General features: G+C 46.3%; 1 protein-coding gene across 1 annotated transcript in view; it reads right to left on the bottom strand.

Moving 5' to 3' along the window:
* Window positions 1-23,770, bottom strand: part of LAMB1 (laminin subunit beta 1) — a 42,313-nt gene that overhangs the window by 13,295 nt on the left and 5,248 nt on the right. The window contains exons 5-23 of the mRNA XM_005519188.3: window positions 21,927-22,115; window positions 21,756-21,819; window positions 20,070-20,272; window positions 18,677-18,797; window positions 18,325-18,513; window positions 17,876-18,055; window positions 17,352-17,464; window positions 16,443-16,522; window positions 13,845-13,980; window positions 11,610-11,768; window positions 10,756-10,883; window positions 10,182-10,305; window positions 9,443-9,647; window positions 9,140-9,283; window positions 8,812-9,043; window positions 8,134-8,297; window positions 7,458-7,682; window positions 6,400-6,617; window positions 6,196-6,292 (exon numbers count right to left, since the gene is read on the bottom strand). Of these exons, the coding sequence (XP_005519245.2) occupies window positions 6,196-6,292; window positions 6,400-6,617; window positions 7,458-7,682; window positions 8,134-8,297; window positions 8,812-9,043; window positions 9,140-9,283; window positions 9,443-9,647; window positions 10,182-10,305; window positions 10,756-10,883; window positions 11,610-11,768; window positions 13,845-13,980; window positions 16,443-16,522; window positions 17,352-17,464; window positions 17,876-18,055; window positions 18,325-18,513; window positions 18,677-18,797; window positions 20,070-20,272; window positions 21,756-21,819; window positions 21,927-22,115 (2,971 nt within the window). The remainder of the gene's footprint in view (window positions 1-6,195; window positions 6,293-6,399; window positions 6,618-7,457; window positions 7,683-8,133; window positions 8,298-8,811; window positions 9,044-9,139; window positions 9,284-9,442; window positions 9,648-10,181; window positions 10,306-10,755; window positions 10,884-11,609; window positions 11,769-13,844; window positions 13,981-16,442; window positions 16,523-17,351; window positions 17,465-17,875; window positions 18,056-18,324; window positions 18,514-18,676; window positions 18,798-20,069; window positions 20,273-21,755; window positions 21,820-21,926; window positions 22,116-23,770) is intronic.

Here is a 23,770-nt window from a genome sequence, read left to right as displayed (position 1 = left end):
TTTACCCTCCATCAAGGAGCACGTTCAAGGCCACTGAAGAACACCTTCCTGTTATGCCATGGTGGGGGTCAAACCCTCCACTCACTTCAGTTGTGGCCAGTTCTCGAGATGGAAAGCAAGCCCAAGGCAAGATCATGTAAAGCCTTCTAGGTAGCAAGGAGCACCTTGAACACTGCAGTCCACCAGGCAAATAGCTCACTGCCAGCTTTCACCTCTGCCTCAGGCAATGCCTGCCTGCCAAGAACCCGCTGGTTTCAGTCTCTTTGACTGAAGGGAATGACTTCATCCTGAAGGAACAAAAACATAGTGACAGTGGCAGGATGCATGTGAAAGGAAAGGAGGACCTCCAAGCTGGCAGACTGGAAAAGACTGGCACAGGATTGGCAAATAGTTCATGGAATAACAACTGAGTTATTCATGATGGTGGGTGCACATGCACCAAAAAAATTCCTGTGACATTAAATTACCACTGCCAATGAACTGGAATGTGAATACCCAAGATACCTTGATTCCTATCACTTGCTATAAACAGAGCAAACACCATTTCAGAATGATTGAGCCCATCATGCGCAATACTGTGTTTGACCGAAGTACCACACCACCACTTCTTGCCACAGCAGAGCTCTTGTTTTTCCAGCACCTCCTTTGTTATGTCCAGCTATTCCTATGGCCATCGCGTGACTCAAAAGCAGTCCAGTACTGAGACTGCTGTTACAGCAGTTTTGCTTCTGCTGTACCCAAACAGGCTAACTCACATACAACCTTCAAAGTAATGCTTTGCTCAGGAGATTCTGGCTCCAACCAGCACACTCCTAAGTCTGATGTAAGACCTGAGCAATACAACACATCTAGCGCTAGTGTATGTCTGGTTAATCTGATTTTTTTCAAGAACAAGAAACACACAGGCACATCTAGGGATACAGAAATGTTTCAGATGTAGCTCAACAGCTTCATACTCTACTTATCAGAGTAGATGTGGTATAAGGAAAGACAAAATCCTGTAAACTCCTTTTATGTGGCTTCCCTATGCTTACATGACAAGAAACTGGGAAAGTAGTTCATTTTGCACTGCAAAATCAAACAGATGGAGTTTACTTCAAGATACTTGTATGCCTTGACCATTTTGAGTTGGAAATGCCTTCAAGACAAATGGTTGATTACTGTCCTTTCATGCAGACAGATGGCCCAAAGCCAAGGTGAAGGGCTGAGAGTTAATGCAGAAATGGCTGCTTGCACAGAAGATCAGTGTTAGACAGGCTTCAAAATGTAAGCAGGGCAGGACATTGCAGAACCTCCCATGGAAAACACAGTGGGGGAAAAGAAAGATTTTTCTTTGGAAATCGTTGGCCCAAGATTTAAGGGTTTTCAAAGGAGCATTTACTAAATTAAACAATAGGTTTCTGTTTTGAAATGTCATTTTGGAACTAGGCGTATTGTTTTCTTTAACTGAGTGTGTAACTCAATCAGCAATTTTTCTGTGGCATACTTCAACTTCAGGGAAATCATATTTTTGACAGGAAAAGTATTAGCCAAATTCTTTAGTCAGGATCTGCTGATTATCAGATTATGAGTATAAAGGATTGTAGCTGTATCTGTTTACAAAAGCATGTGCATGTATGTGCATGCATACACTGGATATCCATGGGTAATTTTTGTATCAGCTTCATCAGTGCATTTCTCCTCCTCCTTTTTCCTGATCCCAAAGACAGAAGTAACACTCAAACATGTATACCAAATGCAGTCATGTAAAAACCTAAGAGGAGATATACAAAAGAGGCAAATAACTAGCTTGAGAGGTTTGCTTTAAGCTCAAAAGGCTCTATGAATTGCTCTATCTTTCACCTACTCTGACAGCTCTGCTATCTTTTCCTCTGATTTTAAATATTTAGAACTCACTTCCATTTAAACTACTGTAATTCAATATGCAGTATATTTGCACATCACGTAATTCAAACTCGGGTGTGTCAGAGCACTTAATAGCAGAGATGATAGAATGGATACTGAATGGGCTATATGAAGACCAATATCAGTGTTCAATTCTCTGCTGGGGGGTGCCAGAAATGAACAAGTGTTACACATCATCCTACACTGACTAGAAATAACTTTTCCAGAAATATTTTTTTACTACTTGAGACTGAGGGCGGTGAGCGTCAAATGTTTAACTCCCCCACAGAAAAAACACAAAGGTTTTGTTCAAACATGACTTCCTGGCATCATTTCCCAGGGGTAGTGAGGCACTGTGATAAGAAAACCATTCAACAATTTGTAAGGTTGAAAGTTTTGCAGAGCTAGCAAATTTCTTCTGAATAATCAGCTATTGATTCAAGTTACCCTGCAAGCATAGTGCTAACTCCTCAGCATTATGATTTTCAGTAGGAACGTTAAGATAAGATCCCAGCCTAAAATTACTGGAGTTGTACTACATCTTAACATGCTAGCAGACCATGCCAAAAGGATGGTTTTCTGGAAACAATCAACACACATTACAATATTTTATGACCCTAGGTCAATTAATATTATGAAACTCAAAGTGAAAATTATATTTTCTTTAGTATAGAATTTATCTGATTTCCTTCAGACACTTCTCACAGAAACTAGAAAACAAGACTTCTGGTAACCTTCTCTCAACACCAAAAACACCCCCTATAAAAGCAGCCTATGTGAATAGTTTAAGACCCAGGTGTTAAATTTTAAGACTACAAAACTTATTCTTAAATGGCAATAAGGTAATTTTCACTGAACAGCTGTTTCTGCACCAGCCACATAACAAGGACTAAAAACTAGGAAAAATAACATTCTTATCAATGTAAGCAGTATGTATTTGACAAAAAAGGTGACTATTTTCATCACAGTTCAATTTAATTTTACAATAGGACTTTATACTCATGTCCAACACAGGACATGCTTCTTGTGAAGGGGCTATAGCAACACCACCTAACTTTCAATCTCATACAGTACCTCCTACTAACTGCACTTCAGTCTGCTTGTTCAATTTATTACAACAGTAATGACAGTAAAATTGTCATCTTCATATTAGATCAAACATAAACTTTAAGTATCTACTGTGCAAAGGCACTGTTTCAGCTGCATCTGCAGCCACTCCACATCTCAGGCTTCCGAGGAGCCTGGAGCCTTCTGCTGGAGGCTTTGTGGGTTGAAGCTGGTGCAGAACTCGGCATGCTGAGTCCTGCACTTTAGTTGCCAGGCTTTGGAAAAGCTCCAGCAGAATGTCTGGGAGACATGAATTTGATGAACTCTGTAGTGCCATTATTTACTACCTTAGGGAGGATTTTTATGCACACGTTCCCACACAGGCTCATGCAGAGCTGCAGACAGCTCAAGGCTGCAGCAATGGCAGAAGAGTCCTGCCAAGGGGCTGGCCCTGCCCCCAGAGCAGGCAATGCTCACAGCACAGCTCCTGCCCACTGTCACTGCAGTCCTCCCAGGGACCTGCATGAGGCCAAGAGAGAAATTCTGGGTTTTCCCCCATCCTCTGCCTCTGCTGTGCTCGTTTCAGGTATTATGTTAAATTCAGTGAGAGACTGCTGTGCTTTTTCAAAGCACAGGGAGTAAGCAGTCTCTGAAGACCCAGCCCACTGGCTCTCTGTGGTGTATAATTCCCAGTGGACATTTGTGGGTGCTGAAGTGCACCCAGTGCTGTAGGTTCAAGCTGCCCAAATACAGGCACCTACATCAGCTTGCTTGCTCCAGCAGTGTGGTGCCAGTGTGATCTCTGTGGTCACTCAGAGAGGAGACATCAGATGACACTTTTTCTCCATAGCAGGGGGGCACTCAGACTGTAAATCAAAGCACCCAGACCAGGTACAAAAACCTGCCTTCCCTCGTTTCTGCTTCACTATGTCTGATCTTACCAATGTTTCTAGAAAAGACATCACAGGCAGCAATGGGGATGGCAGGGAAGAGTTCCCTAGAGCCTGGTTTCCAGTGGAGTGTACTGGGACCCTGGCCCACATCCACAACTCACTGCTGCTGCAAGTGCCTGAGAGCCCATGGAGAGCTGCAGCCCCCAGCCTGTCCTAGATGGGCCATTTTGCAAATCTCTGCACAGCTATGTCCAGAGCTTATTTGCAGGTGCATGGGATTTTTTAGTATTGTAGAGGTTGTAAAAGCAGCATGAGCAGTATGGTTCCCATTTCTCATCAGGAGCTTGTGTTTCTTGATGCCAGCAACCTGAAGACCCCATGTGAAGAGATCACACATCACCATCCTTGGAGTAGTTGATTCACTCTGTGGTTTTCAACCTTGAGCAGAAGCCACTTGCCCTAGAGAATGGAGGATCCCACACTGGAGTCCTTGGGAGCAATGTCGACACCTCTGCATCAGCTCGGTGAAGACTGTGTCCACACTCACATGGTTCAGAGTTTTTGTTCTTCCCTATCCAGACTGGTTTCTATTTCGCTCCTGAATGCAGCACACATTGTGCCCATACTGGCTGCTTGGGCCAGCAAGAACATGCCAGGTGGCAAATGCCATGGCAAGAGTCCACATGTTCCCTGCAACTGGAGCAGACGTCTGTGACAAAGCCTTGTCTCAGTTCGAGCTTCACTTTGGCTGCAGGCCAGATCCCAGCTGTTTTCCAGGGACACTGCTCAGCAGCTCCTCAAACAGCAGTTTTCCAGTTTGCTTGTAACCCGTGCACCCCTGAGAACTGCTACCTGCCCAAGCAGCAGCTGCAGGCCTGCCAGCCTGAACATCACCACTCACTCCCTGGGGCTAAATGAGGGCTGAGAAGTCAATTGTCTTCTTGCCAAGGAAAGATAGGAGACAGGCAGGAGGCACTGACCCCACCACACCGGGGAGAGTCTGCAGCACCACCCAGCTGGATGCATTCCATGAGCAAGCACACGCTTGGAGCCTGTCCAGTGCATCATGCCGCAGGCTGCCACTGCTCAGCCCTGGGCAGCAGCTCTCCCCACATGCCACAGAGACCTCCTGTTGGATGTAATCATGAAGGAAAATCTGCCTTTCCACCTGAGGGAGTCTCCTCTATCACTAGGGCACAGAAGGGATGGCAGACTGGAAGGGAAGTGTAGATCTTGCACAGTAAAAAGAGGCTCTGAAGAATACATTCTCTCTTTACTTCAGAAACATTAAAACAGGTTATCACATGTTCAAAAGACAGCAAAAACTCCAGAGAGATCAGAAAAGATGGTATGCTGCAAAATCCTGCTGATAAGGTATGCAGATGGACTCCATCAATAAACCCGATGGAGACAACTGATACCAAGAGACAAGCCCTGCCCTGGAGCCAGCAGGGTCAGCACACCCCTTACCATGTCAGAACACTCACAGCCTCTCCAAAGGCAGCCTTTCCCCCAAGAAACCCAATATGTACTCAGGAACTGGAACAATTCCCCAGTCCTTTCATCTGCTGCAGTAACCAAGTAGCTGTGACCTGCCTATGCACCAAGCTCTAAGGTATCTCTATTGTGAGGGATTTATTAAAGACCACAGCAAGCACATTCCTCCCTGCAGGAAAAAATACCTTAATCTATTGCAAACCCTCCTGGCAAAGGGTTCTATTTGAACAGATCAGAGATACAAGTTTGTTCTGGTCTGGACAATGTTTGAAGTTTCTTTTCCAGCTAACGAACAGACTTGTTTATAATGAAAGGACACAGGCCATCCAGTTTTCTAAACAACCTACTTCATGGTGCTCTGTTTTACAGCATGTAGCTATGGCTAACCCACTGCATGGTCTCTGCTTTCTCGTTTATTTTCATCTGAAATATAAGGAAAGTCTCCTTCTAAATAAAAAACCTCCAGTCTCCATAAGAAGACACAAGACCTGGTGGTCTTGAGCTACACACAACTGAAAGGCAAAGGAAACTGGTTTCCAGACCAATTCTCAAACTCAAATGCTTGTGATATGTTTTGTTATCATGCTGGCTTACCTGACAGTATTGCAACCTTACCCTTAAGAGTTTCTTCTAAGCAGAGAGGTTTGTTTCTAAATAAAGGTCAGACAAGAAAAACACAGACAAGCACAGGGCTGGGCTCCTGCCACACGTCCCATCCCACAAGGCATCAAAACCCCAGGGCAGACCCCACCATGCCTTTTTCCCTCTATTCCAAGGCTCAACTGGGCTGCTTCTGGCAGGGGTGTCCCGGCGATGGTGTGCCCAGCCACACAGACATTTCCAAAGGTGGAGCAGGCACCAAGGTTGGACTCACCTAAGCACTCCATGCTTGGGTCACCCCAGAAGAGCTCCTGGCACTCCCGACAGGTCCGGCCTCCGAAACCTGGCATGCAGTGGCACTGTCCTGTGAACTGCCAAAGCCAAAACACAAACCCATCAGGAGACGTGAGCCCCTCAGCAGCTCGACCCTGCACCAGAGCAGAGGCCAAGCCTGGGGCACACACCCGTGCTCCCTCACCTCGTTGCAGGCGGGGCCGAGGGAGCGCGCGGGGTCGCAGTCGCACTGCTCACAGCCGGTGCCGCTGGCCAGCCGCCACGTGTGGGGGGCACAGCGGTCACAGGTCTGCCCCACCACGTTTGGGAGGCACCGGCACTGCCCCGTGGCCGCCTCGCAGCGGCAGCTCTCCGAGCCCTCGCAGTCCTCCCGGACAGTGCCCAGGTAGTTGCAGACGCACTCTGTGAGAGAAAGAGCATGGCACCTCCATGTCGACCTGCCCCCTGCTACCAGACTGCCCTCACTTCACATCTAGTTTATTATCTGCAGAGGTGTGGGCAGATGCTGGCTTGTCCCAATACCAGTGGCCAGGCCCAGCTGACCCAACAATGAATGACACCCAGCACTGCTCAAGAGCCCCCCTCATGTCCCATGGCTAGCCATCTCAATACCTTCTGCCCCAGCACACAGAAGGCCACGGGAGTCCTTCATTCAAGCAGCTCAGCCCTCCTTGTTGTTCTCCATTCCTCCCTCTGTACAACCAAAGCCCAGGTCTGCCCAGCTCTCATCAGTCAGCTGTGGTGGCAGATGTGCTTGAAGTGGCCAAATGGCCAACAGCGAGCTCAGCTGCTCAGTGACCTGTCTGTCCTGCTGGGCTGTGCCTGATGCTGCAGGAGAGGTGGGTCTGCCTCCCCAACACCCATTTCAGCTTCCTGTCATGGCCCTCATTGCCACTGCCCAACCACACCTGCAGGGACCTGGTATAAACAAAAGCCAACCCTCCCCCCCACCCCTTATCTCTGGAGAAGAGAGAAACAGAGGCCAGTATCAACAGAGTAAGAAGCCCCCATCCTGCAAAATCCCCCTCCTTTGAGCAAATTTAAGTGCTGTCTCTGTCTTCCCTCTCAAGTGTAAAGGGCCCACCTCCTGGTCAGGAGCCCCACCCTGCTGCAGGGCAGCTGCAGGCAACTCCAGCTGGAAGTAAAAAGGTTTTTCCTCCACCCCAAATGCTCCCAGGTAAAAAGCGTTCAGGTGGCCACTGCTGCCCCCGACAAGGGGTGCTGGGGCTGCAGTCCACTCACTTCTGCAGTCCTGCTGCAGGGCACTCCCGTAGTAGCCCTCTCTGCAGAGGTGGCAGTTTTCACCCTCGGTGTGATACAGGCACTTCACACACACTCCAGTCCTCTTGTCGCAGGCCTCTGGGTCAGTGGTGTCGATGTTGTTGTTGCACTGGCACGGCTGGCAGGCGCCGCCAACCTCATCGGGGCTCCCAAAGAAGCCAGACGCACATTCATCACATCGACTGCCTGTTTGAACAAACAGGCACAGTGGGAATTGCCATTGCAGCTCCCAGTGCACAGCCCATAACCGGCAAGGCAATAAAGACCTCTACTGGGGGGCCTTAACTGGATCATGTTTAAAGAAACAGACAGAACTTGGTGAAACTGTGGCAACTTGGTGCAGAGCATGGATGGTACCACCCAGGGCACCAAGGCAGGCTGCTCATCCCCTCGGTTTCAGCGCTGTCCTGCCCACCTGGGAGCTGAGCACTGGTCATCCCTCGCCACACTGATGGAGACAAGGGTCACGGTCATGCGGGCATCACACACCCAAGCCACTCTGCCCTGGCACCTTCCATGTAAGGCAACCCCCAGCAACAACCCACTGATGCTGGTGCTGTGGTCACATCTAGCCCATATGAACATACCCTCTCCCTGAGAGGTTCACCAGACACCCCTCCATACTCCCACCAAGTACCTATGTATCCTGCGCTACAGACACACACGACTTGCAGTGTGACTGGATCCTGGTAACAGCCACTGGCAAACTGGCGTCCACTCTCGGGGCCGTCAGGGCAAGGGCAGGGGCGGCAGTGGTCACCAGATCCCAGGATGGGGTCTCCATAGTAGCCAGCCTGGCACCTGCACAACAGGGTACACAGCATGCAGGGACTGCAGGCAAACACACTGCAGGCCTTGCTGTGACTAAGCTCAGATTTTCTACCACTGTGAAGAAGCAAAGGGCAGAAATATCCTTATGGCTCTCCCTTACCACTCACGCTCCTAGCAGCTGTGTCCACAGACACAAATTTGCCTGGTTTACACCAGCATAGGAGACCCAAGGTTGGATGTCAGCCTTGCCACTGCGAAGCCTCTCAGAAGGCTTGCAATGACTCACTAAGGGTCTGGGGTCCCGCAATATACTCTTGGTCACTTATGCAGGCACTGCTGTGAGGTGCGAGCTTGTGGGCACAGAAGAGGGGATCCCCCTGCCACCAATCTCCAGAATCACAAATACTTCTCTGACCCCCCAGGCCCAGGGACTTTCCCTGTCACTTAACACCTGCCTGAGCATCAGCATCAGAGAGGAACAGCTGCTGCGCCCACCCTGCTGTGGGGAAGGAGAGGGGCCAGGGAAAGGGCGCATGTGCCATACCTCTCACAGTTGTGTCCAGCTGTGTGGTCCCGGCAGCTCAGGCACTCCCCGGTGTAGGGGTTGCAGTCATCAGCGTGGCCATTGCAGTGGCAGGGCTGGCAGCTGGGGAAGCCCCAGAAGCTGGGCAGGCAGCGGTCGCACTGCCGCCCGTACACCCCAGGGAAGCAGTGGCACTGGCCCGTCTCCACGTCACAAAAGGTGTTGTAAGAGCCTTGGATGTGGCACTCACATGCTGCAAGGAGAGCGGGAGAGGGGCTGAGTTTCCAGGACAAGCCATAAACTCAGGGCCCCAACCACAGCACAGCCCAGAGCCAAGGGTTTAACATACGTCGGCATCCACTCGGCCCAAACCCAAAGGTGCCAGGGGCACATCTGTCGCACTGTCTTCCAACAACATTGGGACGACACTGGCACTGTCCTCCATTGGGATCACACACCGAACTTAGGGAGCCCTGAGGGTCACACTGGCATGCTGAGCAGAGAAAAACATTGGAGAGAGTGAGCACTGTGGCACAGGACATGAATGCCCTGCTTCATCCCACGTACACGCCTTCCCCGTGCAGACTGCTCTGCCTGCAAGCGCCATCCAGCTCCCAGGCACAGCTTGCCCTACAAGTAGATGGTTACGTACATAATGCAGTCTCATGCAGTAGTGCAGAAATACTGAATATTATGTTCTTGCAGACATCTGTCATGGGAGTTTTCACAACGCTCCTGCTGTTTTCCAAACACCGGTATCTTTGGAAGGTTTCCCAAGCGCTGTTTGTGACCACGTCTTCGCCCGAGCCTCCCACTGTGAATATGTCCAGCGATTTGCAGTATGGCATGAGAACAAGCTACAAAATAATTTTACAATGACAAAAGTGTTACTACTTATAAACAGCCTCCACCAAAATTGTGAAAATTCAGTATTATCTCAGTTTCTAACCTTTTTTTTGGCTAAAAAGCAAACAGCCAGACAGAATTTGGAAGGCAAATGACAGTATTTCTCTAGTTTTGGTGGAATACTTCTGGTATCTGACAAATTCTTACCAAATCTACCAAATTCTATCCATTCTAAAGAAGATTGACACTATCATTGATTTTCATGACCTACATAACACACATTAGCCTCCCGAAAGAAACTATATGTCTGTGGACTAGCTGCAGTCCTGAAAAATACCTCAAAAGCCTCTTAACAGAAAAACAACTCACATACTTTAAGGAACTTTTGAAGAAACCTATGCTGCATTACATTTTTCAGTTGAAATCTGACTTCAGCTGTAAGGAGCAATGCTGCAAAATACTACTTTGAATTTACACAGACACATGCCAGAGGAGATGCAAATATCCAAGCTTTTAAGAGCATCCCTGAAATAAATTCTGCTCACAGAGTCAATGAGTGTGTATGGGTTCTCTGTCTCCGTATCCACCGAGGAGTACTGGGGCAGCTCCAGGCGGATGGTGTAATTCAGCCCCTTCTCGAAGCACACGGGCCGCGGGAGAACAACGTATCTGAATGAGGAACAGGAAACAGTCCTTACTTCAAACGTACGGCACTGTAAAGCGTTTCAGGTGCCCCTATAAAGCAATCAAGATAACAGAAAGCAGCCAAGACCCAACAGAACAACAGCTGTGATGTGAGAGAGGTGGTTTGGAGGCTTGTGGAAGTCAGAACCAGGGAAGGTTATCAGCAAGGTAAAGAGTCGAATCAATGTTCACTCACAGGCTGTGCAAACACCTCCCCCTCCCTCTACTCAGTGAACAAGCCATATGAGAAAATGAGAATAAACTTAAAAGCTCTTAGTCTACAGACACACTACTAAATGTGGCTTTTATTACCCACTGGAAATTAATTTTCATCTATTTTCATAGAGATTACAGCAAACTGAAAATGTGACATTATCGTACTTAAATTTTTAAATGTTTTTTTTCCTCTCCTTTTGTCTATCCAGTTTTACCAACCTGGATCCAGGTGGCAGTGAGATCACTTGATTATCGTCATCAGGAACTGTGTTGCCACATCGGCTGCCTGTGGGAATCTTGCCTGGGCGCGAGACACTTATCACAGCTTTTTCCCAATGATCAGGCAACTAGGGAAAAAACAAGGCTCATCAGCATCAAGTATTAATCATAAACTCCTGGAAGCATCCAGAGCTCAGGCCAGGAAAAGCATGAGCACAGACTGGGTGGTCACTGTGCTTCAGGGAGGATGGGGCTACAGCTGCAGCATCAATGGGGCATCTACCAGCTGCAGGTGTGGGCTGAGAGCAGGGAGCAGGTGGCCAGCAGCCCCATCTGCATCATGGCATCACCAGGGAGGGGGTTTGGTGACCTCCTCTCACCTCTGGGTCCTGTATCTGAGTGTTCACTGCAGTTAGTTGCTGCCAAACTCTAGGCAAGGAGATGGAATTTTTCTCCTTCCCTTTACTCTGTGAATTATCAAAGCCAACTGCTTGCAAACTCTCGGCTACAGGCATTTAACATCCAAGATGGGCAATTTGCTTCCTAAGGTGCATGATGCCCATCTGGCCAGTAACAAATTTATAATTTAATCTGTCCTGATGGGACTTGCTGCTTTTTAATTTGCTCATTAAACCGGTGCTGAAACAATGCAATAGTAAAACAAACTCTAGAACAAATAGTACTAGAAATACTCAACTTCAATTTGGATTTTCACACATCTCAGACATTTAACTGAGCACCTGTCCTTGTCTTTGAGCCCTGATGACTCCCTAAAGTGTCAGGCTCTTGTCAGTTGTGCACCAGGACAGCCAGCACCTGCTGGGAGGAAGCAATGCCCATACTCACAGACCCACCTGTGGCTCGTAGCGGATCAGAACATCATATTCCATGGAGTAGGGAATGTTGTCAATGTGGAATTCCAGGTACGCCCCCTCAGGGACTCTCACAAATCCTATGCCTGTCCATGACGGTGTGCGGTCTGGTGTGTACTGGCGCTCTATTATGTTCACTCCCTACAAGACAGGGAACAGATATTTCAATACTGATCCATTAGATTTGCAAGTCCCATGGGAGTACATGAAGTGTGGGGTTCTGCTGATGGATGACTTCTGGATTGCAGTATCCACTGTTTGCATCCCAGACAACACAAATTCTCTTTTAAATCCATATGTGTGCACACCATTGTCCTTTCACTTAACAACATAACAAATGCAAGAGACACAAAGCAAAACAAAACTGTACAACTCTTAATTTATTTCTCTCCTATGGTGCAGAATGAAATTTAAAAACTTGTTGTGAGTAACTAATTTACCAGCTATGACATCTGATTTACCATACAGACTTCCACATTGTACTTGTGGCAGTAGGATTTACTGCAGTGGCACATCACAGTTCCATTAACCACCCAAGCCTGACTGCTAATTGCTTCCTGGCTACACCAGGCTGTTTCAAAGCAAACCACTGCTCAAAATAACATTGGAAAAGCAGATTATGGCTTCAATGAGCAGGGTGTCACTAAAGAACAGAGATCCTAATCATTAATAGGTATAATAGCCAAATCAACACATGGTCACCCTTCTCAGTCTGAGGTGTCAGGCTTTTTATCTGTTTTTTATATAAAGCAAAGAAGAGGAAAAAGGTAACAGAAAATAGAAACATGGTGTTCAAATTTCCTGTTTCAAGTGTATCTGTATCCACAAATAGTTCTCTCCATAGAACAACATCCTGTGAATTCCTAAGGAAGCTGCTTCAGTAGAAAGGGATAAAATGCAAGGAAATGTCTACATATATACATATCACTTCAGGATGTCCCCTCATGTATTCTCACACTCTTTGAATAGAACCTGGCTGTAAATTTTTAGCCTCTGACTTTGCACAAAGATCAGAGCTCCCCAGAAAGGATGGCAGGCAGGAAGTGAGCAAGGGCGTGCAGCTGTAGGAGCACGGGGGCTTGGCACTGCTTGTCAATCCCTGCAACTCTGTGCCACTGCATTTTGTCTTGTGTTGGGCCCCTACTTGGGAATTCAGGGTTTTATCCTATCATCAGATTTGTGAGAAAGCTTTTCAATATTGGTGCTTTTTAAAATTGTTTGTTCTGAAGGATTCAAAAGGCAAGCCAGCAGCACATCCCCTTGCTCTGTTTGGGGTGGATTTTTGTGCCAGGCTCTTCCATCCCTGAGCCTTGGAAGGGCCTTGGGTACCACCTCTGCAGCTGGGTGGACACAAATGCACCAAAAACCATGTACCAGGCCATGTGCCCTCTGCTGTGGTACAACTTCTGTTCTGTGCTATCTTCCATTTCTGATATGAGAGCAAAAATCCTCTGCCTTGGCTGAAACTGCAAAGTGGCTGCATTTTGCTCAAAATAAATAAATTAGGGCACCAAGTACCCTGATTGTGGGCAGTCAAGGATCTGCTTCTTTAGAGAAACCATTATTTCCATCTCCCTGATTCCTTGCTGGAGGCAAAAGTGAATGATACGATCACCTAGCTGCTATTAATGAATTGAAAGCAAGGCTGTGTGATGGTCAACAGAAAGCCAGAGATCCTGTTGTACCACGCCAGCAGGCAAAACAAACTAGAGGCAACCTCACTTACAAAAACAGTATTTTGCACAACCAGTATGGTTTTAGGCATTAATAAAAGATGTGTTACTGGTGTACAGAAACTAAAAAAAGTGTGTCAATGTGCTTAAATGTGTGCTTTGTTCACTCCTAGTGAAGTGCCACCAAAGAGAAGAGCCAGTGTCTGTGTCCCACCTCTCTTGAGATAAGAGAAGTGGATGTGGTAGGTACACATGCGGTGGGGTACAGAGAGGGATGGTGACAGGAAACTAACTGTACAGTCATGATCAAAAACAGGTTTAAAAAGAAGAATTGCAATTCCTCCCCCCTCAATTATTCCATTATTTATTGAGACTAAGATTGAAAAGATATAGGCAAATGGTTTTCTGATACATTTTGGTTTTGTGTTTTCTATATTTTAATTGCAAAACACACAGGGTATAAAAGACACCTCCAAGAGCCAACTGGTGAAGCAACTTTCCCACACCTCTCCGGACAGTCCAGACCACTAAAACTGATACTCACAGGACCCAAGTTGGCTTCCTCTGCCTCGTAGATGTAATGATCAAGTGAAATGAAGTAATAGCCAGGCTCCACTTGGTTGCACTGACGTCCAAACATGTGGGGCCGACATTCACATTGGCCAGATTCACTTGAGCAGCTAAAATGGAAGAGCAATGAATTTATAACAGATCCGGGCTATGCTGAGACAGTGTTGGAGTTGTCTTCCACTTTGACATTTTAAATAACACAAGAGGAGAAGCACTTCTGAACACAGCAGACAGGAGATGCTCCTGGGCTCTGCAGCTGGGCCACCTGCACTACTAACATGGCAGCACAGTTGGAAGTACAGACCTGGCCCAACCCAGCTATCACACTCCAAAGCAACACCTAGGCTCAGGCTGGAAGCAAGCATGGACCAGGACCATTCCAGTGGGCAGTTTGCCAATAGTTTCCTCTGTTTGGATGGCAAGAGGATTTCATGCTATGGATGCAGTGGTTCCCTGAGACATAGGCACTCTGGGATTCTTACTTGCTACCAGATATAGCCAACAGGCACATCTACCCTGAAGCTGAGGGCAGCCTTTGGCTCCTGCAAGCCACACGGACAGCATATCAGTTTGTATGGTCCCAGGAAGAGCAAGAACATGTATGACCCTACATGCTCCAGGATGCTGAGCTGCTCTCACTGCACAGCATCCAGACAGGTCACCATCAGCAGCTACACAGGGCTGCTTTAGAGTAGGACAGATACAACCAGTGACATGGAGCAGTCAGGGCCATCACCAGAAGGTCTGTCCAGAGTGACCCACAGATTTCCTATTCTTTCATAATGAGCCATTTTCTTTACTCAGTACAGCTCTATCCCCTAACTGCCTTTGGCTGTTTAATTGTCCCCAGTGTCTGCCCTGCATCCTGCATCTATTGAAGAACCCTCAAGCACATTGCAATTTTGCACACACCCACTTTTTCAAAGGAAGTTTTTTTGGTCCATCAAAATATACCTCTTTCTTTAACTTTGAGTATGATATAAAAACATTTTCTAAAGGTAAATGCCTGTGGTTTCCATGAACAATCTCCAGACTCCTCAAGCCTCCAGACAATGAGTAATTTTTAACCTAAAGTGGTTTTGAAGTTGCAGAGATTCACTTAAATATTCACTTTGAGATGCCAGAAGTGCCTTAGCTGTCCCCGAAGAGGAGCTGGGAAGTTTTCCCTCCAGGGAGGCAATAACACCACCTGGGTTACACCACAGGGATGAATTCTGGGCGAGGCACAGCATCCCACACCCTGAGTGGGAGCCAGAAAGCAGCAATTCAGCAGCTGAGGAGCCCCAAGGAGGGCAAAGCTCCCCCTTCCTAATGACGTGAGAGAGCAAAGTCGGGAGCCAGAGCTGGGCTTTGCGGCTCTCCTGTGGCTGGAGGAAAGCACAGCTGCTGCCTGCCTGTGCCAGGATGCTGCACGTCCCCTCCCCACATGGTTTTGCAATCGCCAGGCTCAGTGCATGGGAAACAGGCTGGGCTGTTACCCCAAAGCCCTGGAAGCAGCTGTGCTGGGGGAGCTGTTATGAGCTGTGTGGTGTAACCCATCTGTGCGCAGGGGCAAGCACAGGGGAGTAAATAATCCCTAACATCCACACTGCTGTCTGCCAAGGGCTAATAATTCACTTGGGAGCAGACAGGAGAGACAGCCTGTGGGACATTCCCACGGCAATCCCTGATGCAGATGGGTGTCCGTAGGCTGTGACGACCTATGGGAGGCACACTGAGACGAGTCCCACACTCCCCCGGTGTTGTCCCATGGGCTTCAGAGAGAAACAGTTCTTTGACCCCCTTGGGAAACTTCTGTGGCTTTAGACAAAAGCATGACGTTTCAAAGGGTTTGTGGAAGGAAGGGGAGAGGAAAAAAAAAAAAAGGAAAAGAACATGCTGCTGTTGACAAGTCAGGGGTTGGACACACACCTAGCACACGGAGAGCTGCTCTGGTCAGAGAAGCAATCTGGCTACCCAGCACCCCACTGACAGGGCATCTAAGCCACTGCTTTCCATGCAGATTCTGATGGATACATATTCAAAACCTACAACTTTCTCTACAATATGTCCACCTCCTCAGTGGCCACTTCCAGGTCCACATCCCATCCCACGCAGCACCACTGGGGCAACAGAGCAGTACTTTTCAGCTAGCATGCTTCCCCTAGCAGCAATGGGCAGAAAGATTGGGCAAAGGGTGATCTGGGAGCAAAGCAAGACCAGCCTGTCCATGTCACTGCCTGATTCCTGCTTTCATCCTGTAAGAGCAAAGCTTTGACATGGACCATACCCCAGGTTACAGCCAAGGAAGAGCTTAATCCACATCTGGCTCCTACCTTGGCTGACAAAGGCAGGGCTACACTAAAACAGTTTTACACGTTCACCTGCACCAGTGGCACAAATAGAGGTTTCTCAGCACAGAAGAGACATGGATGCCCCATCACCCTTGCTACAATCAAGATCTACCACCTTCTGAAGCAGAAAGATGGTATCAAACATCCTCCCCCAGAGCACACTGAGCCCTGGATGCTGTGGTTGCAAAAACATGAAACTGGGTGAACGATTACAGGAGAGTAACTGGGCTGAGACTCACTTGTTGTTCAGCGCTCCTCCCTGGTCGCAGTCGCACGGCCGACATCCATCCATGTCATTGCTCAGGCCCCAGTGCTCAGGCTGCAGGAGAAAACATCACCAGCGCTGTAACCTGGTGCACACTTAGTTCCATCTAACCCAAAGGCACATTTTTAAACAGAGCACAAGCTATCCCAGACTGCCCCAAAACCCATGAATCCTGCTCCCCTGGTTGTGGGCCTACCCCCAACAAGCACCAGCACCACTTCCCTACCTGCTCTCCTCCCACCTTGTTGACCATTTCAAGGGCAAGAGAGCCACACATGGGTCAGTGGGTATTTGTGTAGGGCACTGCACTTGCAAGGCTGCTACTCTGCAACTTGCTTGCTGGATAGACAGACAGACTTGTTTGGTTTTTCCATGCAATTCACTGCTAGATAAGAGTTTCTCGGTGTTTGTATAAACACATCCAGTTATCTGACAGTGTGTTTCTATAACACTCCAGCATGCATAAACACTACATGGAAATGTATGTGTATGAAATAATCCCTGCATAAAATAATGGCCAGTTTAGAAAGCAATTTTTTGGTAACACTGTTTCCCTGACCATTTCATCTTTCACCCCAGCAAGGACTTCAGCAGAACAGCCCTAGATCCCTCATTTTCAGTCAACCACAGGTATCCCAGTATCTCACTCCTTATTGTCCCAGGAACTAGACTGGATGCTCCTGTCTGCCTTGACATGCATCCCAGGTCCCCAAAATACACATTTCATGGCTCCTGACAGCCCAAGGTGCCCTCCACAGCCTGAATGCCATGCATGGGCTAGTAGGCAGCCAGAGACAGTGGCCAGCACCTTGCTCCATGCTTCCCACACTCCAGCCTCCCTCACACCAGTGTCACCTAATTTATTTTACGATTAACTACTTGCCAGACATTGATTGCACTGCTTTCCTGTCACCAGACGCTTACAATAGCAGTTTCCTGTCTCCGAATCACAAGGATTCCCCCCGGGGTGGGTACCCAGAGGATTACACGCACAAGCTGGATTGGGAAATACAAATAGCAGGTCAAAAGCAGGACTGGATTCATATTTTAGACACTGTTCAACTTAAATATATACATTAAAGTTTCTCCTCAATTCCCCATTATAGAAATTAATTTCATTCTTTGCCCACCACCCATCCCAGTAAAACTTTCCTGGCCTAGAGACTTATAATTGAAAAGGAATAAGGAAGATTATTCTATTTCCACTGAATACACTAGAAGGATCAAATGGCAAACTGCATTTTAAAGGCTGGTGGACTGCAAGCTAGATCAAATCTACAGTAATGTTTTTCTTTAGCCAAAACATGAAAAAAAAAAAAATCCATCCCACAAACCAACTTCTCCTGGCACTAACAGCTCCTCAAAGAGCTTTTGATCACACATAAAGGAACATATGTTTTTACTCACACTGACAGCCCGCTGGGTCATCAGCACTCAGGCCATAGAAACCTTCTTTGCAGAGGTCACAACGCTCCCCCTGGACAAATAATTTACAACGGCACTGTCCGGCAATGAGGCCAGTGGAGAAATCAGTGTAGCGGTCGCAGATCCCCCCATTTTGGGAGCCAGCTGGGTCACAGTTGCAAGCTAAGAAGGAAGCACCACATGCATTTTATTAACTGCTACAAAATTAAAGGCCAAGTCTCACAATGAGTTACTGAAATTCAGCTCTGTGTAGAAAAACTGTCACTCCTGCAAGTATTAGACATGACGTGGGTTGGACACACAAGGACCAGGTAAATCTCTCTCAAAGAGAAAACAAAACCCAGCCAGGTTCACTCAAGACCTTCAAGACAACCACCTTTGCTCAGGGATCCCAAGGCCATTCCCAGGCTGCCGAGTGGGGCTGCACTTACGCTCACAGACGTCGGGGTCCCGCAGATCTCTCTCTGGGTGCTGGAAGTAGAAGGGCTTGCACTGCTCACAGTTGCGTCCCACAGTGTTGTGCTGGCAGTCATCGCACACCCCGCCGCTGGTGTTCCCCGTCGTCATGTACACAGCCATGTCAAAGTGGCACTGGCTGGAGTGGCCATTGCAGTTGCACTCTGTGACAAAGACAGAAAGCAGAGTGAGAGTCCTGGGGGAAGTGCAGCTCTGCAGAAAAGACACACTGGTGTCAGCCAAAGAACATGAAGAATTTTACACACAAGCACAAGTAACAGCATGTAAAGCTCATGGCACCCAGTTCTGCATTTTACTGCAACTCACTTTTGCATGCGTTACTATTGCGACCTTCAGCAGGGCGCCAGGGTAAGTCATGGTAGAAATCCAAACACTGCTCACAGTTTAGTCCTTTGGTATTATGTCTGCACATGCAGTGACCATGAACCTGTAATTGAAAAAAAAAAGGAAAAAAGAAGGGAAAAAAATAAAAGAACCCTGTTGGTTATAAATGAAAAAAGGAAAAAAACCAAAGCATGAATGCAAAATAAAGCTAGCACATAATGGACATATACTTTTGGAGACTTTAATCCATGTAATTGCATTTAGAAAAGGCATAAAGGGCCATAGGAATGTCCTTCACCTGCCCAGGTGTCCTCATACAAAGTTGTCCTTCTTTCCTTACTGGAACTAGTGCCTGAGTAAATGCTTTCAGAAATAAACAAGGAGAGCACAGTTCTGCCCCAATAATCACAGAAGCCTCTTGGAATTAAAAGTTAGCTGTTTATTAGCTGGTAATTAGCTATTAACATGCATCTATTTATATCAGCAGGTCACTAGCCCAGTGCCCTCTTTCCAGCCCTGCCTTGGTTCTCAAAGCAAAGATAACAGCCAGTTTGGATGGCATTTATCCATCAGCCCCAGGCTTTGCCTTTGCCCTGTGTACTGAACAAGCACCAAGCAGACCAACAGTGGTTGTGTGACAGCTGCTGCCACAGACCACCAGCACCGTAGCCATGATGTTAAAGGCAAAGCTTGGGTGGAGACACTGACCCAAACACAGGGCAATGGAGCATACCGGGCTCGATGGCATCCTGCAGCTCTGGACAACCCACATAACTGTCCCACATGCTTCCACATCTCCAACCAGTTAATAACTCACCCATTAACAGGGTGCTATTACTGCTTGTCATGCAAAAATCATGAGGAAAAGCAGACCCCAGAAGGGATGTGGCACTTGTGCAGCAGCATACCATGGAGGCAATCAGAGTTTTCCTTCAGGGCCTGTGTTTATTAGGGCTACAACCTCCACTTCTGTGCTGGTAACGACTAATACAAACACAGGTTATGTTTGATTCACGAGAGTTTCAACCTTTGATGCCTCTATTCCACTTCAATTTTGAGGTAACCAAGTCAACTCATACACTGGTCTCTGACCTAATAAGGTTACACTCCCTTTCTTCATTCCTACATTTCAATTTCATCAGCTCTTTAACATAATTAGAAAAGGAATGTAAAAAATTATCACATAATCTGAGATGTTTGGTTAACACCAATAATAACAGATGTGTTTGCCAAGGAGGAATAATTATAACAGCTTTGTTGTTTGAAAATCAACCATGCAGGAGTGAGAGACAGTGTGATCTTTACATTTGTGTTCAAATCACTTAAAAAAGACACAGACAAGAAGAATTTCATGCAGAAAAGTGCAAATACTTACCATTCCTTCCACCTCCTCATCCAAGCCCTCCACGGGTGCACACTCACTGGCATGCCCATAGCAGAAACAGTTCCCACGAACCACCATGTCGTAGATAGCATAGTAGTACTTCTCTCGGATCTCCATCCTGGAGTCCAAGAGGTTATCCCCCAGCGTGTGCAGCTTGACAAATTTGACTCTCAGATTTGTGATCTTTAATAGGTCTGCAGGGGACACACACAAAATACCTAACCAGCAGGCCTGTTTTGGAATTACTTACTAGGTAATATGATGAATGGGAGGAAGCCAGGAGTGACCTCCTAAGCATGCTTCCTACGGGCAGATTAGATCAGATTTCATTTCAGCACCTACACATCACTTCATACTCCCCAAATTAAAAAAAAGAAAAAAAGAAGTTGCATTACTTTACCACTACACTAACTATGGTAAGTTTAAGCATAATTTAAAATAATGGTCTATTTTGTTATAGACATGCACAGGCACATCCACAAACGTTAAAGGCAAGGAGAAAAGCACCACCTAAAAGACACTGGTTCTTTGGGGTTTTAAAATATAAGATGGGTAGGGACTTGATATCAAGAAACAGCTGCCAAGTGGACCAGAACCCATTGGAGTTGTGACACTTTTGGAAAAAGTCTTAGTTGGAAACAAAAACAAATAATTCTTCTTTTGTATACGCCCAACTTTCCTAGCAAATATAATTAGTTACATTTTGTGGGAAACACCCCATCACTGATCAAATAGAAAGAAGTTCTTGAGGGATGATCCATGGGAATACAATATTGCAGTAATTAATACCATTCACATGTTTCCTTTGATATTGTGAATCCTATGCAATTTCTTATAGCCTTGAACTAGGCTTAACAAGGCACTTCAAGCCCATGAAAGCAGTTTCTCCTTTAAAATGTTGAGTAAAGAAAAAAACCAACATTAAACTCATAGCAACCAGCAGACACTCCTCCACTTCACATATTTCCTTTTGCTTCAGGTAGCTTTACACTGAGGGGCATGAACCCAACCTGAGAATGCATATTAAATCTGAGGTCAGCTTAAGGTCAAGCACTGCAGTTCCCTCAGGCTAAATGCCCTGCAAGGTTTCTCTTTAAGCCACTCTGAGTAACAGATCTCTCTACCTCTGCATTCATGGATTGCCATGACCATGCACAAAACACTACAGCAAGTTGTGGTTTATGACCACATCTGTGTGGTCCAGCCATGCAGTGCCACCATGGCCAACTGTTCCAAAGTTAGGACTATGTTCTGAAAAATAAAACGTGACCCCATTCATTTTAGCTGAAGTAAATGAAATAAATACCTTTGCAGCTCTGTTTATTTGCTTTCTGAATACTATACAAGTACAGGACCACATTCCAAGGTTTCTCTTGGCAATTGGATGTATTTTGGGGAAAGAGGGTCTTTAATGAAAATAAATCCCTGATCAATTAAGAAAAAGAGCAGCTCCAATGAAGTGTGCAAGAACAATCCCTTGAGTTCACAACACTGATCTTTATTTCCAAGCACATTACTGTCTGAGCCAGGAAAAGGAGCTATACACAAAGGTATTCATATGACTTCAAAACTGCTATCGGGGCTAATGCATGACTTTGTTAGTGGATTAGTGGTTTTTGTAAGCAAGTAAGTACTGAAATGCTCTCAAATCAGCTTGAAAGGTAACTGCATACTTACTCTGAATCCTTGGACTGTATGGATCTTCAATTCGAAAAGCAGGATCGAGAACACGATAAATTACCTGGAGGAGAAATCAAACAATGAAGATTCAGGTTCCAAAATAAGAGAATCTGAATTTCTAAGGAAAAACTCTACACAATAAACATATTAGAAAAAAGTGTCTCTGACCTCTCCCTCTGTTGAAGGTTCAATATCAGAGTATCGGGAATCACAGATTATATCATCCACTTTCTTCATGGGTCCAGTTGAAATCCCAGGGAAGGAGCTCTCACAGTCATATGCAAAATACCTGTAAACTTGCCAAGTCTCTCCAAAGTCAGATGATCTTTCAATCAACATTGCAGCAGGACGGAATGTCTAATAGTAAGAAAAATAAGAGATATAATTTGGTTTATTATTATTTACATTGAGTCTTATTAGTTATGAGCAATCCACATGTCTGGATTTTAATCTCTCTCCCTGCACCGAATATTTCCAATATGTGGAAATATTGTAAATACTTCTCTGATGACATTCTGCTTTCTTCTCAGAGGCAGATACATGAAATAACACACATCAAACCACAGTGCCGGTCTTCAAAAGACAGCACTCAATGGCCAAGTGCTTGAACACACTTAAAATAAACAAGGAAACTTGTAAAGGTTTTTTTGATTCCAAACCTTTTCTGAAAAGTGGGGATTAAAGTAGGGCTTTACAGAGACAAAAGGCTTTTTTCCCACAGCTTGTGGAAATCAGCAGAGCCTTCTTCCTTGCTGTACCTCTTTGAGGGATCTTTTGCAAAGGACCTAATAGGCCTCTTCTCCTTACTATAGGGAGCAGGAGGCCACTGCCAGTGCTTCCCTTCTAGCTCTGATGTCCAGAAGTTACTGCTGAGCAGGTACTTCTGATGCTCAGAGAAGACCCGGCATTTTCTCTCTTTGTCTGACCACATGACCTTTTGTAGCATCTCAGTGCCAACTGTCCTCTGTTCTGCCTTAAGAAAACCTTTATGGAGATTGAGAAGTTCAGCTTCATCCACTCATGCTGCACTTGACCCCCCCAGTCCCCAGTGACGTTCCTCCAGCTGCCCTCCCCAGACTCTGGCAGGCTGTATTTGCTTCACACAAACCAGTGTCCTTCTTACCTACATGAATTCAACTCTAGAACAACAAATTAATGAAGTTTTGAAAAGATTTTAAATCCCTCTTACCTAAAAAAATAATGCTTTAATTTTTGTGCTGCCTTTCAAAAACCAGATATTTATTTAACCCTGGCTTGTACCTACCAAGAAATGCCAACAATCTCTTCCTTAGTTTTATGTATTCAGAGAACCTCCCTGAGCCAAGCACAAAAGCATTTCAGTCACAGCTGGAAAGAAATTTTCTCTCTGCTTCCTGGCTGAAAATATCACCCAACTTAGAAACTAGTATCTCACCCAACAAAAAAATTTAGCAACCCAGAAGTAAGGCAGCTCAACTGTCTACCACACAAAGTCCACAAAGCATCATGAAAACTTTCCCCTGCAGTCTTCCTCCTGACAGCAGACTAAGCCCCAGCACTGGGGTACGATGGCTGCAGCACCCACATCATGTCAGGGGTCTTTTGGGGGTCCCTCACTGCTGTCTTCAGTAGAAATTACCACCTTCCACCTCAGCCACCACCTTAAGGCACAGAGAGCAACCCTAGCTGACAGCACAGGAAAGAACCAGCTGTCCTAGAAAGCTGATGCATAAAAATGAAGAGATGAATTTGTCCACATGGGAAGAGCATTTAGGACATACAAGACAAGTTACCATTCCAAGACATCTGTTTGTAAAAAAACAAAGACGCTCTGTGTACAGATGTTCCTTCTTCCTGAAGACCTTTCCAGTTGTGAAATGAAAACTGATACCATGGCCAACTTTTTTCAGGAAAAAAACCTTGCTACTATGTAACTTAGCTAACAATCTTCTAGAATACAACCACAAGACACACACCAACACAAAACCCAGCTTCAGCACGACTCCTTCTGCAGCCTCACTGGACTTCAAACA

Source organism: Pseudopodoces humilis, chromosome 5 (assembly GCF_049639895.1).
Source record: "Pseudopodoces humilis isolate 2021_Gansu_Grassland_sample_001 chromosome 5, ASM4963989v1, whole genome shotgun sequence".
Lineage (NCBI taxonomy): Eukaryota > Metazoa > Chordata > Aves > Passeriformes > Paridae > Pseudopodoces > Pseudopodoces humilis.
Note: the sequence above shows the minus strand (reverse complement) of the source record. Positions and strands in the feature narration are given on the sequence as shown.